Here is a 15634-nt window from a genome sequence, read left to right as displayed (position 1 = left end):
CCTCACTCTGTACCTCATGCTGATGGGGAGCCACTTAAAGATCTTGCACAGCATGTGGAATGCGTGGAAGTAGGCTGCAGAAACCTTGTTGACCTCGCGTTTCATGGAAAGTTAGCTGTTGAGAATGATGCTGAGGCTGCGGCGTGATCTTTCAATGTGGGAGTGGGTCCGAGCTCTGCTGGCCACCAGGAGTCATTCCTGAGAGTTGAGTGTCTGCCGAAGATCAGAACCTTTGTTTTGTCCGTGCTGAGCTTCAGACAGTTGTCCTTCATCCAGGCGGAAATGTTTTTCATACAGTTGTGGAAGTTGGTCTTCATCTTGGTGAGGTCTGTTGAGAGCGAGAAGACGAGCTGCGTGCCGTCAATATAGGAGATGATGTTGATGTTGTGTGATCTCATAATGTCTGTGAGTGGTGTCATGTAGATGATGAAGAGTATTGGGCTTACGGAGAAGCCTTGGGGGCTACCACAGATGGTGGGCTTGACCTGTGATTTGAAGGGGGGAGGCAGACTCTGGGTGCTAGAAAGGATGCCATCCATCTGAGCGCATTGTTAGTGACCCCAATCTGGTGAAATTGGTTGATCAGTGTGTGGTGGGAGGTGGTGCTGAAGGCAGCAGAGAGGTCGAGCAGGATCAGGGCAGCTGCTTCTCCTCTGTTGAGCAGGGCATGGATATTGTTTCTTGTGGTGATCAGAGCTGTCTCAGTGCTACGATTGGCTCTGAAACCTGTTTGGAAAAGGTCTAGCAGGTTTTTTCTCTCCAGGTGTTTGGCGAGTTGGAGGTTGACGGCCTTCTCCAGGACTTTGGCACAGAATGGGAGCAGAGAGATTGGGCGGTAATTCTGGAGCTTGCTAGGGTCTGCAGAGGGCTTTTGGAGGAGGGGTCTGATCTCTGCGTGTTTCCACGCTTCTAGAAAAGTGGCCATGGTTAACAAGGCTTGAGGATTGTGGTGAGCTGGTGGCTGATCTTGTTGCTTCAGAGGTTGAAGATCGTGTGGAGTGAGGGGTCATGGGTGCTCCCGAGGGGATGGAGCACATGAGTGTGATTGTGTTTGGTGTGCCGAGTTGTCCCTATGCGGTGAGCAGGTGGTTGGCGGTGGTGGTTGATGGGATGCTGGTGAGGTCAGGGGGTTTGGGATCAAAGTTACTATAGATGGTTTCTATCTTGTCATGGAAGTGGTCGGAGAGGGCATCACAGAATTCTTCTGAGAGGGGGATGGGGCATTTGATGGCTGATGGGGAGGCAAACTATCTGCCGAGGATAGTGAAGAGTTCCCTGGGTGGTTAGCGCTGTTCTCAATCCAGCGGGTCAGGACCTCTTTTTGTGGCTTTGATCTGGTGGTGGTAGTCGTTGAGGGCCATTTTGAAGGTAGCTCGGTCAGCCTGGTTCTTGCTCGTGTGCCATTTTCTCTCCAGTTGTTTGCACCTGTGTTTTGATTTGCTGAGTTCTGGTGTGTACCAGCTTGCTTTTTTGTTAGTTCTGTGGGTACAGATATGTATCAGGCCCTGCACCCAACCTCTATGTGCTGCTAACCCTAAGCCATGCATGGCCTTTGGCCGTAGGGCCTGACCTGCTCCCAGGCACTGCCCAACCCCCCACATCCTGCCAACTCACATGGGGTTGGTTGAGTGTATTTTTTTTTTCCATTGGCCTCCAGATCTGTGGATTTTCAGGGGGGTTGGGGGTAATCAGGGGAGGTGTCACGCTGACTGGCACAAAATATTTGGGGGGGCATTTTTTGTGCATGAGGGGTCCCTCACAGAGCCCTCCATCTGTCCTATGGGGTCAGGATACCTTTATCCTGACCCCTTATCTCACTTTTCACTTTTAACCCTTACCCCCAACCCCACACCGAGCTGGGAAAATGGTGGCCATGACTTCTCTTTCATAATGCGGCCAGCCAATCAGGGCCTTGTTGCCCCCCCCCCGGATCCACATCCCTACATATTTATTTTTCCTTTAATATTTCCCGAACTACTTAACGGATTTACACCAAATAACATCCAGGGCACTTTCTGAACCAAGAGCTAGCTTTCTGCCATATTTTGCGTAATTCCTTCCAGCTGTTTGGGCTGTAGTCATGTTCAAAAGTGCATGGGGAAAACACATTTTAGAACCCACCTCTTCCCCTTCCCCCATTTTCTCAGCCTCTGCTTGATAGATCATTCCAAAACTACCAAGACAGCAAATGAAGTGAGTAGCAAACTAGTTTTGAAAACTTTGTGAGGATTTGTCAAATGGTGCGAAAGTTATTGGCAAAACTATATATATTTTTTCAATTAAAAAAATAAAAGTTAAACCTTTGTTATAGTTGGGAAATTTTATTTCTACAAACCAAACTTGAACTAAACAAGTATCACGAGTTCTAAAGCTATAGTTATACCTTGTGCACCTCCACACCTTGGTAGCCACACTATGTTAACTATAACGCCTGACTTCTCCATACACTGCTTATACCATATTATTATTATATCACTTATACCATTTACAATTATAGCATTTATAATGCTTATGACACCGCAAATCGCATCATTTGTGAGAAAACAGTGCACAGTAGAGTGGGGAGTTATAGTTAATGTAGTGTGGCTATGGAGTTCAATTCATTTTGTATGGAGGGGTATGAGTTATACTTTGAAGGTGTTATGTAATTTATACATTTAAGGTATCAGTATAACTTTAGAATTTCTATTTTTTATGTAGTTTGAGTATGGTTGTATTTACAAAAAAAATAAAGTTATAATAATTTAAAGGTGGCTTCAGAATGACTTTGGAATTTGTAATGTTTGTGTAGTTTAAGTTTGATTTGTGTAGAAATAATAAATACATTTTTCCTAACTATAACATTTTACCCTTTGTTTTTTTACCGACTTTCTTTTTTTTTTATTTGAATAAAAATGTGTTTCAAATCGTAGAGTTTTATGTTGTCAGGTGGAGTGTCATACAGTAGAGTGGAGGACAGTGTCCTACATTGTAGTATTTTAGATTGTATTGTAGTGGAGTGTGGTACAGTGGACTAGAGTACAGTGGTAAGGCATGGAGTGGTGAAGAAAGTGAAGTGTGGTACAGTGGAGTGGCATACAGAGGAATAGCATACAGTGAGTGGTATAGAGTGGAGTGGCGACGAATGGGACAGCACAGACTAGAAAGGTGTAGAGTGGAGTGGCATAGAGTGGAGAGAGGTACAGTGTAGTGGTGTACAATAGAATAGCATAGAGTACAGTGGCACAAACTGGCGTTACGTACAGTGGAGTAGTCTAGTGTGGTGTACAGTAGAATAGCATACAGTAGAGTAGTGTATAGTGGAGTAGCATAGAGTAGAATAGTGTAGAGTGGGGAACATTAGAGTTGCATACAGTGGAATAGTGAAGAGTGCAGTGGCAGAGTGGAGTGGCACACAGTGGAGTGGGGTAGACTGGACTAAAGTGGCCAAGACAGGAGTGTCATAGAGTGCAGTGGTGTAGAGTGCAGTGGCATAGAGAGCAATAGTGTAGAGAGGAATGGCAAAGTGGGTGTCGTAGAGTGGAATACAGTAGAGTTTAGTGGCGTAGAGTGGAGTGGTGTAGTATGGAGTAGCATAGAGTGGAGTGGTGAAGAGTGGAACAGCATTGAATGGAGTGGCTTACAGTGGAGTGGCATAGAGTGGCGTACAGTAGAATCGGGTAGAGTGGAGTGCCATAGAGTGGAATACACTGTTGTGTCATGGAGTAGAGTACAGTAAAGTGTAGTGGCGTTCAGTGTAATAGTGTAGAGTGGACTGGTATAGCATAAAGTTTAGTTGCGCAGAGTGGAATGGCATTCTATGGAGTGGTGTAGAGTGGCATAGCATTGCGTGTAGAGGCATACAGTGAAGTGGCATACAATGGAGTGGCACAGAGTGGGGTGGCGTATAGTTGAGTGGCATATAGTGGAATAGCGTACAGTGAGGTGGTGTACATTGTAGTGCAGTAGACTGGTGAGGGACTAGAGTGGAGTGGTGTACAGTGTAATAGCCTACAGTGGAGTGGCGTACAATGGAGTGCAGTGGCATAGAATGGAGTGGCGATGAGTGGCGTGGAATAGCGCAGAGTGGATTCGCATACAGTTATATAGCATAGAGTAGGGTGGCGTAGAGTGAAGCGGTGTATGATGGAGTGGCTTAGACTAGAGTGACAGAGTGGAATGCCATAGAGTGGAATAGCGTACAGTGGAATGGTGTAGAGAGGAGTAGCATACAGTACAGTGGACTGGCATATAGTAGAGTGGCATAGAGTTGAGTGGTGCAGAGATGAGTTGCGTACATTGGAGAGGTCTAGAGTCAACTGTCATAGAGTGGAATAGCGTAGAGTGTAGTGGTGTAGAGTGGAGTTGTGTACAGTGGAATAGCATAGAGTGTAGTGGTGTAAAGTGAAGTGGTGTAGACTGGAGTGGTACATAGTGAGGTGGCATACAGTGGAAGAGCGTACAATGGAGTGGCGTATAGTGGATAGTGGAGTGGCAGAGTTGAATAGTGTAGAGTGGGGTACAGTAGTGTTGCTTACAGTGGCATAGCACAGAGTGCAGTAGCGTGGAGTGGCAGAAAGTAGAGTTAGGCAGACTTAAGCGGCGAAGACCGGAGTGGCGTAGTGTGCAGTGGCATAGAGGTTAATAGTGTACAGTGGCGTGGCATAGAGTGGAAAAGCATAGAGTTTAGTGGCGTAGAAGGGAGAGTGTAGTAGTGAAGAGTGGAATAGCATTGAGTGGAACAGCATTGAGTAGAGTGGCATACAGTGGCGTGCCATACCATGGAATCAGGTAGAGTGGAGTGCCATAGAGTGGAGTAGCATACAGTGTAATAGTACAGAATGGTGTGGCATAGAGTGGAATGGTGCAGAATGGAACGTGTAGAGTTTAGTTGCATGGAGTGGAATGACATACAGTGGAGTAGCTAAGAGTGGCGTAGAGTGGAATAGCGTAGAATGAGATGGCGTACATTGTAGTGGCATAGACTGAAGTGGCATACAGTGGAGTGCCGTAGAGTGTAATAGCGTACAGTGGAATTTTATAGAGAGGAGAGGGGGACAGTAGAGTGGCCTACAATGGAGTGGCAAAGAGTGTAGAGCAGTGGAGTGGAGTTGTGTACAGTGGAATAGCATAAAGTGGATTTGCATACAGTGACAGAGTAGATTGCCGTAGAGTGGAACAGCATACAGTGGAGTGGTGCAGAGTGGAATAACGTACAGTAGAATGGCATAGTGTACAGTGAAGTGGTGTAGAGTCGAGTGAGGTATATTGTAGTGGTGTGCAGTGGAACAGCAGACAGTGGATTGGCATACAGTAGAGTGGCGGGGTGCAGAGGTGAGTGTAGTGCAGGGGAGTGGTCTAGAGTTGTGCGGCATAGAGTGGAATAGCGTAGAGTGTGGTGGCATAGAAAGGAGTTGCATACAGTGGAATAGAGTAGAGTGGAAGGACATACAGCTGAGTAGCACAGACTGCAGTGTCATAGAATTGAGCGCCGTAGAGTCTAATAGTGCACAGTGGAGTGGAGTGCATGAAGTGAAGTGGCATGGAATGGATCTGCATAGAATGCAGTGATGTATAGTGAGGTGACATAGACTGGAATAGTGTATAGTTGAGTGGTTTAGAGTGGATTGGAGTAGAATGGAGTGCAGTAGAGTAGAGTGAAGTGGGGTAGAGTGGAGTGGCATAGTTTAAACAGACGTAATGTGAAAGTGGGTGAACGGATGTGGATGTGATGTGGCAGGAATATAGATTATAGGGTGTAAATGGTTATTTTTGGCAGTAGGTGAAATATTTAAGTAATTTTAAAGTTATAAGTGTGAAAATACTTAGTTATATATATCATGCTGTAGTATACCACGGTAACTTAGCAGTATACCACACTACATGCCGATGAAAAGGCAGAATACGATTGGCTAATGGCTGTTTTATAAAATGTAAAAGGCACTCATGCAGTTTTCAGCCGACTTTGACTATTTCCTGGGTTATGGCTTCAGATATAGGTAAGCAGTAGGTCTTACTGTTGTTCCCTATCTACTATCACTGGCAATAGGTAGTGACATTTATTTATATTTTTCTACATATTTTAGAAAAGTTTATGAAGAACTGCGTTAGTACTGACAAAATATATACATGTATATGAAACATTAAAAATACACTGTACTACACTATATTATTGACATTTGAAATATAGTGTAGTACAGTGTATTTATGATTTAACAAATGTAATTTTTTTTCAAACATTTAAGTAGCGTGGTAATGTGTAGGTATTATTGCTGTATTCTGTAGACCTTTGTAAAGAATTGAATATGTGAAATAAAGTGTAGTACAGTGTATTTCCAAGTCTTTAACATATTTTTAAGGTACTGCGGTACGCCATACATTTTATAAAAAATATATATAAAACATGAAATAATTTTTCATACCTATTATCACTTTAATAAAGTGGTAATAGATATAGGTAAGATTTTGGTTTTATATTTTTCCCTACCTAAGACCCTAACCTGGAACACAGTCAAAGGGTACTTAAAAGAACATGAATGCCTTTAGCTTTTGTAAAGTCAGTTATTAGCCAATCACATGATGCATTGTCATTGCTATGTACTGCGATACCATCGCAAAATTTTGCAAATAAAAAACAAGGTCACAGATCTCGCTAAGTTTCAGTGCCTTACAACTTTAAAAAAATACTTCCCACTACTACCAAACAGGATCATCTGCACACTATAATCTTTAAACCTGTCAAATTTCAAGAAAATCCATTCAGCCAATGGCCGCTACGCGCAAGTACAAGATCTATGGAAAATGCATCAGGGTGGAAAACGCAATTGGGACTCTCCTTTCTTTGTACCCCCTTAACTAATCACTGCAAAACCTTGCATCATTATATTTGTTTTACTGACAAAAAACAAAAGTTAAAACTAATGTTTTAAGCTAAAACAAAAAAAAAAAACATTAATTAACCAGTTATAGTTAATTGAAGAAATGGTAACACGCACTCTCGCCATGCACAATGTTGTCATCAATGATGTCATTAGTGATGTTATCAATAATGTCACAGAACTCTTCATGAGTGATGTAATAAGTGAAGTCATGGAGAGGGAGCAAATTATAGCTTCTTCAGGTAACTATAACTAGTGCATTTCAGTGGCTTTAAAAAAAAAAAAAAAACGTAACATTTTAACTGACATTTTCTCCTAACTATACTGTCTCTTTAAACTTTGGCTTTTCCAGTGAATTTTTGGGGTCCGTTTAATATAACGTGGGTTGTTATTACCATACCTAACTATCCTTTTAAACTTAGTTTTTTCAATGAATTTCTAGGTTCTTTTTTTTAACTTAAAGTAATATTTCATTACCATAATTTACTATACCAACACCGTGCTGTGCAAGGCAAGGCCCTATGCCCTACCCCCTTTAACCATGGGGGCCAAACACACACCAGACTCAGCAGCCAACCCCTGTGGGAGGCCAACCGCAAAGTCTGAGTGCAACTCAAGGGCACCAAACCCACCGCAGGTGCCCAACCTCCCATGCTGGCCAACTCTCATGGTTATGCAATGCCCCAAGAACACCCCAATCTTTTTTCGCTGTGCCACAGTACCTCAGTACTTCTGCAAATTTGTATGTTGTGAGTGCCTCACTGTAGTGCTGTGGTACCAGAAAAAAAATAATTTGACCCTACCCCATTATTCCTCATTTTTTCCCGACGTCACAAGGACCGAATCCCCAGGTCATAAAATGGCAGTCGCAACATTTTCTTCATGTCCACAGTAATACTGCAAAGGTACAGAGTTGCTATATAAACATAAAATTTCAACCATAATTTTCCAAAACCTACTGAATAGTTTTACACCATATCACAAAAAAAAGCATGCTTTCTGGATCAATATCCAGCATTCTGCCTAATTTGATGTAATTTTGTTCAGCCACTGTGGCTGCATCGCTGTTCAATTTTTTTATTGAAAATTGCACGGGGAAAACTTGTTTTGGGACAGCTCCCCTTTTTGTCCTGCTCTCCTTGACAAATCACCCAAAACATTCTGGGAAGAAACTGTGGTGGATGAACCTTTTCTTTGGAAAGTGTTGTGAAGATTTGTCACTCATCAGGAAAGTTACTAGCATACTAAAATATCTTTTTACAATCGAAAGGAGGTCCAAACTATAACTTTAAAGTGGCAACTGCCGCTTATTAATCCCGTTCTCAACAAGCAAATAAATTTAGTGCTCTCCATGTTGGGTGGCAAGCCACTTCTTTCCATTCACTACTTATGTACAGTGGTACCCAAATTCAAAACAAGGTCAAGTCATTTTGTGTTTAGTTACATTTCTGGATAGTCTATCCTTTTGCATGATGTCCCCAATTTTGTTCTCACATATTGAGTCTGGGCGCCATCATTTGTGCCCATAGGTGAGCTACTACTATTTTCAATTAAACCAAATATTGAATAATCAAAAACTATTGTTTACCCTTTATAGTCTTACAACTCTTAGGGTCACAGGCCTAAAATCTTATCTGCAGGAAATCCACTGATTCTTTATCGGGTGCTAGTATTTCTTTTCAAGTAAGAAAGAGTAGTGGGCACCCCACCAAACACGGATTGGGCTCCCTTTATCTTCCCTGCCCCTGCAAACAGTTTACCCAATTTATCAAGTATGAGCTACAAACTCATGATCTTAATAGAATAGTAGTACTGATTTATTGAGTGTATAGCCTTTCATAACGTTTCTCAGGATTGTTTAGTGTCATCTCTTCCTAGCAGGGTTTTAGACTGCCTCTTGTAATGTCTCCAATGTGCTGCAGAGGTAGTCAGCATTTAATATATTTTGGAGTTCGGCCTTTAGTACTTTCCAATGAAATTACTGTTCACTTGGAAGGTATGGATGGCATAGGCATTGTAGCCTTAACCACTTAAGTGTGCCTGTTGGACACTGGCCAACACTGGAGATGGCCGAATAGGAACCTTTGGTGCTTGTACCAGAGGGTTTCCCTTTTAGAACGTTTGAACTCTGGCTGCTGGGGAAGATCTTCCACAGTGTTTTCTTGTTTTCCTGTTTCACCTTGGGCATGTGCTCCACCCACCAGGGCCCACATTTGTCTTTCTGCCTCCCGGGGAGGGTAGACGAGAGTGTTCACCCCCAGTGGGGCAGAAAGCCCACTAGACATTAGGGAAATATTTTTAAAATAAAACACAGGAGTGGGGGCAGCCCCCATGGGCATGGCCATGCCCCCACCCCACAAAGTGTGAAAAAGTAGTTCTACCCCCCTCACCCGCGGGGGAGATTAGAGGATAGCTTCAATCTGCCAACCGGGGGGGGACGGACGACAGAAAGGTAACTAGGCATTGAGCAATATGTATATAAAAACAGGGCAGCCTACCATGCGAATGGCCATGCCCTCCTCCCCCGCAAAATAGGGGTGAAATAGTCTTTCTGACCCAATGTGGGGGTCAAATAGGAAGATCGCCCCAATCTGCCTCCTCTGAAGAGGCAAAAAAACCACTAGACACCAGGGATTTCAAAATGGTGTCAAAACAAGCAAAAGGATGGCATTGAGTCATACCCCCTTCCTCACGAAGGACTCCCATTGACTTTGCTTTGATCCACTCCCGTTGCACGCACTAGGCCCTGCCACACAAGTGGGGCAAAGATTTTAGCGGGACAAGATGGGTATCGCTAGGTGGTAGGAATTTTGTTGATTCTGGAAGTTTCCATCACAAATATGTGAGGACAATGTTGGATTTTAAGCAAAGTTTGAGGTTTGCAGGGCATTGTGGGTAGGAAAACTTTGTGGGAACCACACAAGGCACAATATCCTGGAATCCCCTTGGATGTCTAGTTTTCAACAATTTCTGTGGTTCTAGCGTACCATGGGGTGCAGCCCAGCACTGCCCCAAATACTGCACATTCCCCTAATCTCTCCATGTAGCTCTTCAAGGCCTTTTATGAGATGGTCTCTTAGTACATCCACACAAGTGGGGTACTGTTGTTACCAGGAGAATTGTGGGAACTCTAGGTGGTACGAAATGTGTGGATCCTCACAGATTCCGGAACATTTCCACGCAGATTAGAGACTATAATGTGTATTTGGTCAAAGACTGAAGTTAGCAAGGGCTTCTGGGTAAGAAAACCTGGTGAGAGCCACGCAACGCACCCCACCCTGGATTTCCGTAAGTGTCTAGCTATCAAACATGTGCAGGTTTGCTAGGTTACCCAGGTGCCCACCGAGCAAGGGCCAAACGTTCATAGCTACACACATAGCAAAAAAAAACAAAAAAGAAAAAAAAGAGTCCGTTTTCAAGGGAAAATGTTTCCTGTTGCAGCCACTAGAATTTTATATTAGGGGACTTGAGGAATGCTGGGTGGTAAGACATTTGAGGCTACCTGCAGATTCCAGAACTTTCAGTTATAGAAATGTGAGGAAAATGTATGTTTTTTGCCAATGTTTGAGGTTTGCTAGGGCTTCTGGGTACAATTACCTACTGAGAGCTACTCAAGGCACCCCACTCTGGAATCATCTAGGTGACTATTTTTCAAAACTATACAGGTTTATTATGTTTTTCTAGGTGCCGCTTGAGCGGAGGCCCAAAATCCATAGCTAACAACATTGTGTAAAAAAAAAAAAAAAAAAAAAAAAAAAAAAAAAGTCAGATTTCAGTTGAAAATGTGATTTGTCCATGTTACGTTTGGGCTGTATCCTGTTGCAGGCACTAGGCCTACCCACACAAGTGAGGGACCATTTTTACCAGGGGACTCGGGGAAATGCTGGGTGGTAGGGAATTTGGGCTCCCTGTAGACTCCAGACATTTTCCCCACAGAAATGTAAGATTTTGCATGTGCATGGAGAACTGTTTCAATTAATCTTTGCCTTCAACTTCTTGACACATTCTCCACCCTGATATTATATCATCTTGTGCAGTTCTCAAGGCCCTCAGGTTTTGTTTAATGAGATTCGATATGGTTTTCTAGGTCTCTAAATTTCCCCTTTTTTCAGATTCCGATGTGCGGAACAACATGTTCCTCTATTTAAATGTTAATGACCATTGGCAATGCACATGGGCACACATCTGGTCTCTCATCACTAAACCACTGTGAAACATTTTGTAGTTCTTATTTTAATTTAATCTACTACTCCTTGCATATGCATGAGAGAGTGGAGGTCCTCCTTCGTCAAGTGGCTACCAGTCTTTCTGGCCATATTATTATATTTCGGTTTCAATTTCGGACTTTGTTGTGTGAGATTTTCTATAGGTGAGCGTATACAGTAGGCACAGTGCCTTCTGACCCTTTTTGCTGTTCATTCCTGGGGTGGTAGGCTGCTTTAGAAGCACAGTCGGTATCTTAAGTTCCAAGATCAGGAATGGAGCACAAGGCACAGATTCATACCCAGTATTCACTTACCACGGCAGTCTCAGATTTCTGGCCGCAGTCTGGCATCAAATACAACTGCCAGTCTGGTTTTACCAGAGTTCAGGTCTTGTGCTCATCAGTTCTGAGCTGCCCTCTTGTGCGTCTTGTGCGTATCAGGATTGCCCTCCATAGTTCCCACCGCAAACAATTTAGATTACTCCTCTTCTGTCTGTGTGCAAGACAGTTGCCCTGTTTTAATTTAGTCCCCCCTTGCATTCTCCCAGAATGATCTCCAGCCTTAAAGTTCAATATATTTTTTTTTACTGTGTCCTTTGCCACAGTAGCAGTCTCGCGCCGGCCTGCATTTTCTGCAACTCTTCGGTTGTTCCCGTAGCTGGTGTGGTTTCTCCTCACAGGTTAAGGCCACTTCCCACCTGCACTGCATCTTTATGAGCAGAGCCTGTGGGGTTTCTCCTTGCTTTGCAGCTTGCATGGTGCACTCATGCCTGCTGTTCGGACCCACTGCAGGCGACTTCCAAACCTGGAAAGATGGTGCACCGGCAACAGTATGGTTGCATCTTCTTCAGTCTCTGATCAAATGTTTGTGACGTCAAAGCAATGATCCATCCAGTTTACTCTATACCTGGAGGCTGACTGTACAGTGGCAGTATCCCCTTTGGCTTTAACTTCAAGGAACACACATAAGTGTGTTGTCATCCACAATGTTTTTGCTCCTTCTATGGCATGGATACTGACTAGATGTGATGAAAATAGAAAAATTCCTTAGGCAAGCAGGGCTATCAGAACAAACACTTTCGGTTCGATGCACTAACAGATAGGTGCCAAATAGTGGTTGCAAATTGTCCACATACTATTTGCAACCTGCCTGTCATATTGTGATGTAAACTTTGTACTAATGGGTCACATAGCAAAATGTTGATTAGCAGGATATCCTAAATTGACCTGCCTCTGGCACATTAATTAGGCAGCTTGCCACCTTACTTTAGAATGTCCTGGAGTAGCAGCCTAGTGGGCATCAACGTTTAGGCTTCGAGGCAGATGATCCATCAGGAAATAGGACCTCTCTGAGGATGGCACTATTGGTTATGGGCCTGATACCCCTGCCAAGTTCAGAAGCTATACTTCACTGGCTTTACTTCTACAAAATATGCATGAGGCCCCCTAAAATGAAAGGTTGGATTAAGGACTTGATCTTGCAGTGATACGATATTCAAAAATCACCTTCCTACCCTATACCTCCTCACCCAAAGATATATGGTCTCCTCGTTGTGAATATCTTGAATCGCAAACAGAGGTTTCCCGAGTGTGCTCCAAATTCAGCTTAACTCTTTTCAGTTGAATAAATACACTCTCAGAATATGAATTTTGGCAAAGGTAACGGTAATGATGGAAAAACATCAGTCATACTGTGCTATTATAGCTGTAAACAAAGTGTTCTAAATATTGTGCTGCTCCCAAAGGTCTGTGTATAATAATAGATATCATTATGTTTCCATGTTACATACGGATGTTGGAGGAGCATATATAACGTTTTAAAAAAATATATGCTCATGTGAAAAAAATGAGGCAAGTCACTATCTGCATCAACCTCCGATTCCATATGAACACAGGGAAGGTGACCTACAAGGGACAACAGACCACTGTCTCAGAGTTTGCATCCTCAAATGGGTTACACCTTTTTGCCTTAAAGGAACAGGGACTGCTTTAATTAAAAAAAAAAAGAAAAAAAAAAAAAAAAGAAACAGTGTTTTCCACCTGGGAAAACACGTGAGGGGCAGGCAGCGGTCCCTTGGACAGCACCTAATTTTCCAAAAAATGACACCGGACAATTCCAAAAAGGATAAGCTGTCTAATGGAGACAGTTTACCTTTGCGAATGAACTACCCCCTTCTTTGAGGTGGTGGTAACTTTTCAATGATTTCCAACCGAAATTACTGTCTCATTGCGAACTGCCATTAGGTGGGTCCACCCTTTTCACACCCCTCCTACTTGTGATGCAGAATGAGTCGCAAAACCACTTTCGTGATTCAGAAACGTTTTCCCAATCACAAAAGGAATTTAGTACAACAGGGAAAACTCTGCAGTCACAAACGCTCTGATTTTGCAAATCGGAGGGTTTATGACGACTTGTAATGGGCTCTTTGTTGCTAATTCAAACAGTCAATGCTAAGTCAAAGCAAAACATTAGAATCTCACTGATCATCCTTGCTAAACTAGTGGTGTCCAGATAAGGCTAATGTATAATTTATCTACAAATAGTGTTTATAACATGTACATTCTTCTTACCAATTACACCATACAATACATAAATTAAACTGCAGATTATAAAGTACACCTATCCCTAGATGGTGACAATCTCTCAAAAGCACTCATGAAATATTTAAGAGTGGTAAGTGGAAACACTGATTTTTTCAGATCTCCTCCTGTACCAGCAGGTTGCACACATACACACCTTAACATTTTTAAACCTAATCATAACCTAGGTTGATTCATGCACATACCTCTGCATATCTGTATGTCATTTCATCTGATTTATTTACCATTAGGTCGAACACTTTACTTGGGATAGCATTTACTTCGGGCTAATTAACATATGTTCAACTAGGTAGGATTAATTTAGTCTAGTTATGTATCTAAATACATAAATATATTTATATTAATTGTACAATTATCGCCCTCACAAGATCCCTGAGCCCTAAAACACTACCGATCGTTGGCCCATTTGATCCATAAAAATTACTTATTAACCCTAAACACTACCCATCCCTAACCTATAAATACTCCTTACTACCCTTATACATTTTATATTTTAGAAGGCTGCCACTTGAAGTACTTGCACAGGATATGGCACTCTGCAAGGACACCCTAGTAGTGTCTCCTAATCTGCTGGGTCCACAAGTAATTAAAAAATAACTGTTAAAAAAGGAATAGTTATGGACGAAGAAGAACTCATTGGCTCACCAATCCCTGGCACTGAATGTGACAACTTTTATAGCCTATGTGCATTCCTAGAATGCCATCACTCACACAGAGAGCCAATGGCTGAGGTGGGCTGAAAAACTGCCCCATGCTGCATGCTATGGCAGGTGGATGCAAATTATAAATGATACTACAAGAAACCAAGAGAAGAGAACTAACCGAAACCAGTCCTGTGGATTTGTGGTTGTATGTGATATAGAATGATTTTTTTCTGAAAATCACAAATGTCTTGGCCAACGATGAACCTAAAAGAGATATGACTGAATGTTTAGCACAAGGCAGTAGATACTAGAAGAGGGGCTGGGAAGCACAGATGTCAAAGCATTCTACTCTGTATAAAAAGGGGATTGATGGTTTCCTCTTCAAAACGGCCTCTCTCGCAGGGTTAAGGGATTCAATGGCGGTGATTCTACAGCAGTTAAGTAAAGGAGATCTATTAATTACATTTTTAACAAGCTGCTGCCACTGTAGTTATCAACGATTGTGATGCGTGGTATACTGGCTTCGTTCTCCAGAACTTTGTCAGACTAAAGATGTTGGGGTAAAGAGCTTTCCATCTCAGAATATTACTAATCTGAGAGGATGAATTGGTCTGCAGTAATTTCTCTGTTTCTACCAGAGTGAGTGTATCTCAATGATCGCATGGAACCCTATCATACTGTTTTGGAAGCGAGGTTGCTAGAAGGTCCTATAGTTGCTTTTGGTTGCTTTGTTGGGGCCTAGTAAAATAAAACCTAAAGTGATTGACCAAACCACCTCCTTTGTCACTGAGAGAAAGGTAACCGACTGTGTGTGAAACAGGCATTCATTAGCAGACTACCTTAGCAAACCAGTGTTTCTGTTTTACCTTGCGCAGAGCCATCTCAATCTCCTTGTGTTCTGCGATTTCACTATTCAGTTGTGCCCGTTTGCGCTGGAGCTCCTGTTGAAGCTTAGTGCAGTTGTTTTCAGAAACACGCTGGTCAGATTTCTGCTGGTTATCTGCCTCTTGCTTCATACGTCGGATGTGATCATCAGAAAACTTCTCAAGCTGGTAGAGCTGGATCTTCAGCTGACGGATTACGTCATTCTTCTTAGCGATCTAAAACAACCAATCAAAAGCAATTGTGGCACCTTAACAGGTTGCTTTTCAAAGGCTGCTGCAGTTAGTCACTGCACACAACTAAAAGGGCTTCAAAAGACTTTGTTATGTGCAGAGACCAATGTATAACATCTAACCATAGCTTTATGTAATCAATGACAATGGCTATAGAAAGCTCACTGCATGCATCTCAAATCTGATACCCAGGACCACTGTACACTACTTAAT

General features: G+C 42.7%; 1 protein-coding gene across 11 annotated transcripts in view; it reads right to left on the bottom strand.

The window, feature by feature from the left end:
• Positions 1 to 15634, bottom strand: part of IQCD (IQ motif containing D) — a 54592-nt gene that overhangs the window by 8656 nt on the left and 30302 nt on the right. For all 11 annotated transcript variants that reach the window (XM_069214547.1, XM_069214543.1, XM_069214546.1 and 8 more), the window contains one exon: positions 15173 to 15406. In XM_069214547.1, coding sequence (XP_069070648.1) covers positions 15173 to 15406 — 234 coding nt within the window. The remainder of the gene's footprint in view (positions 1 to 15172; positions 15407 to 15634) is intronic.

Source organism: Pleurodeles waltl, chromosome 11 (genome assembly GCF_031143425.1).
Source record: "Pleurodeles waltl isolate 20211129_DDA chromosome 11, aPleWal1.hap1.20221129, whole genome shotgun sequence".
Classification (NCBI taxonomy): domain Eukaryota; kingdom Metazoa; phylum Chordata; class Amphibia; order Caudata; family Salamandridae; genus Pleurodeles; species Pleurodeles waltl.
The sequence above is the reverse complement of the archived record's forward strand: the minus strand, read 5'-3'. Positions and strand labels throughout refer to the sequence as shown.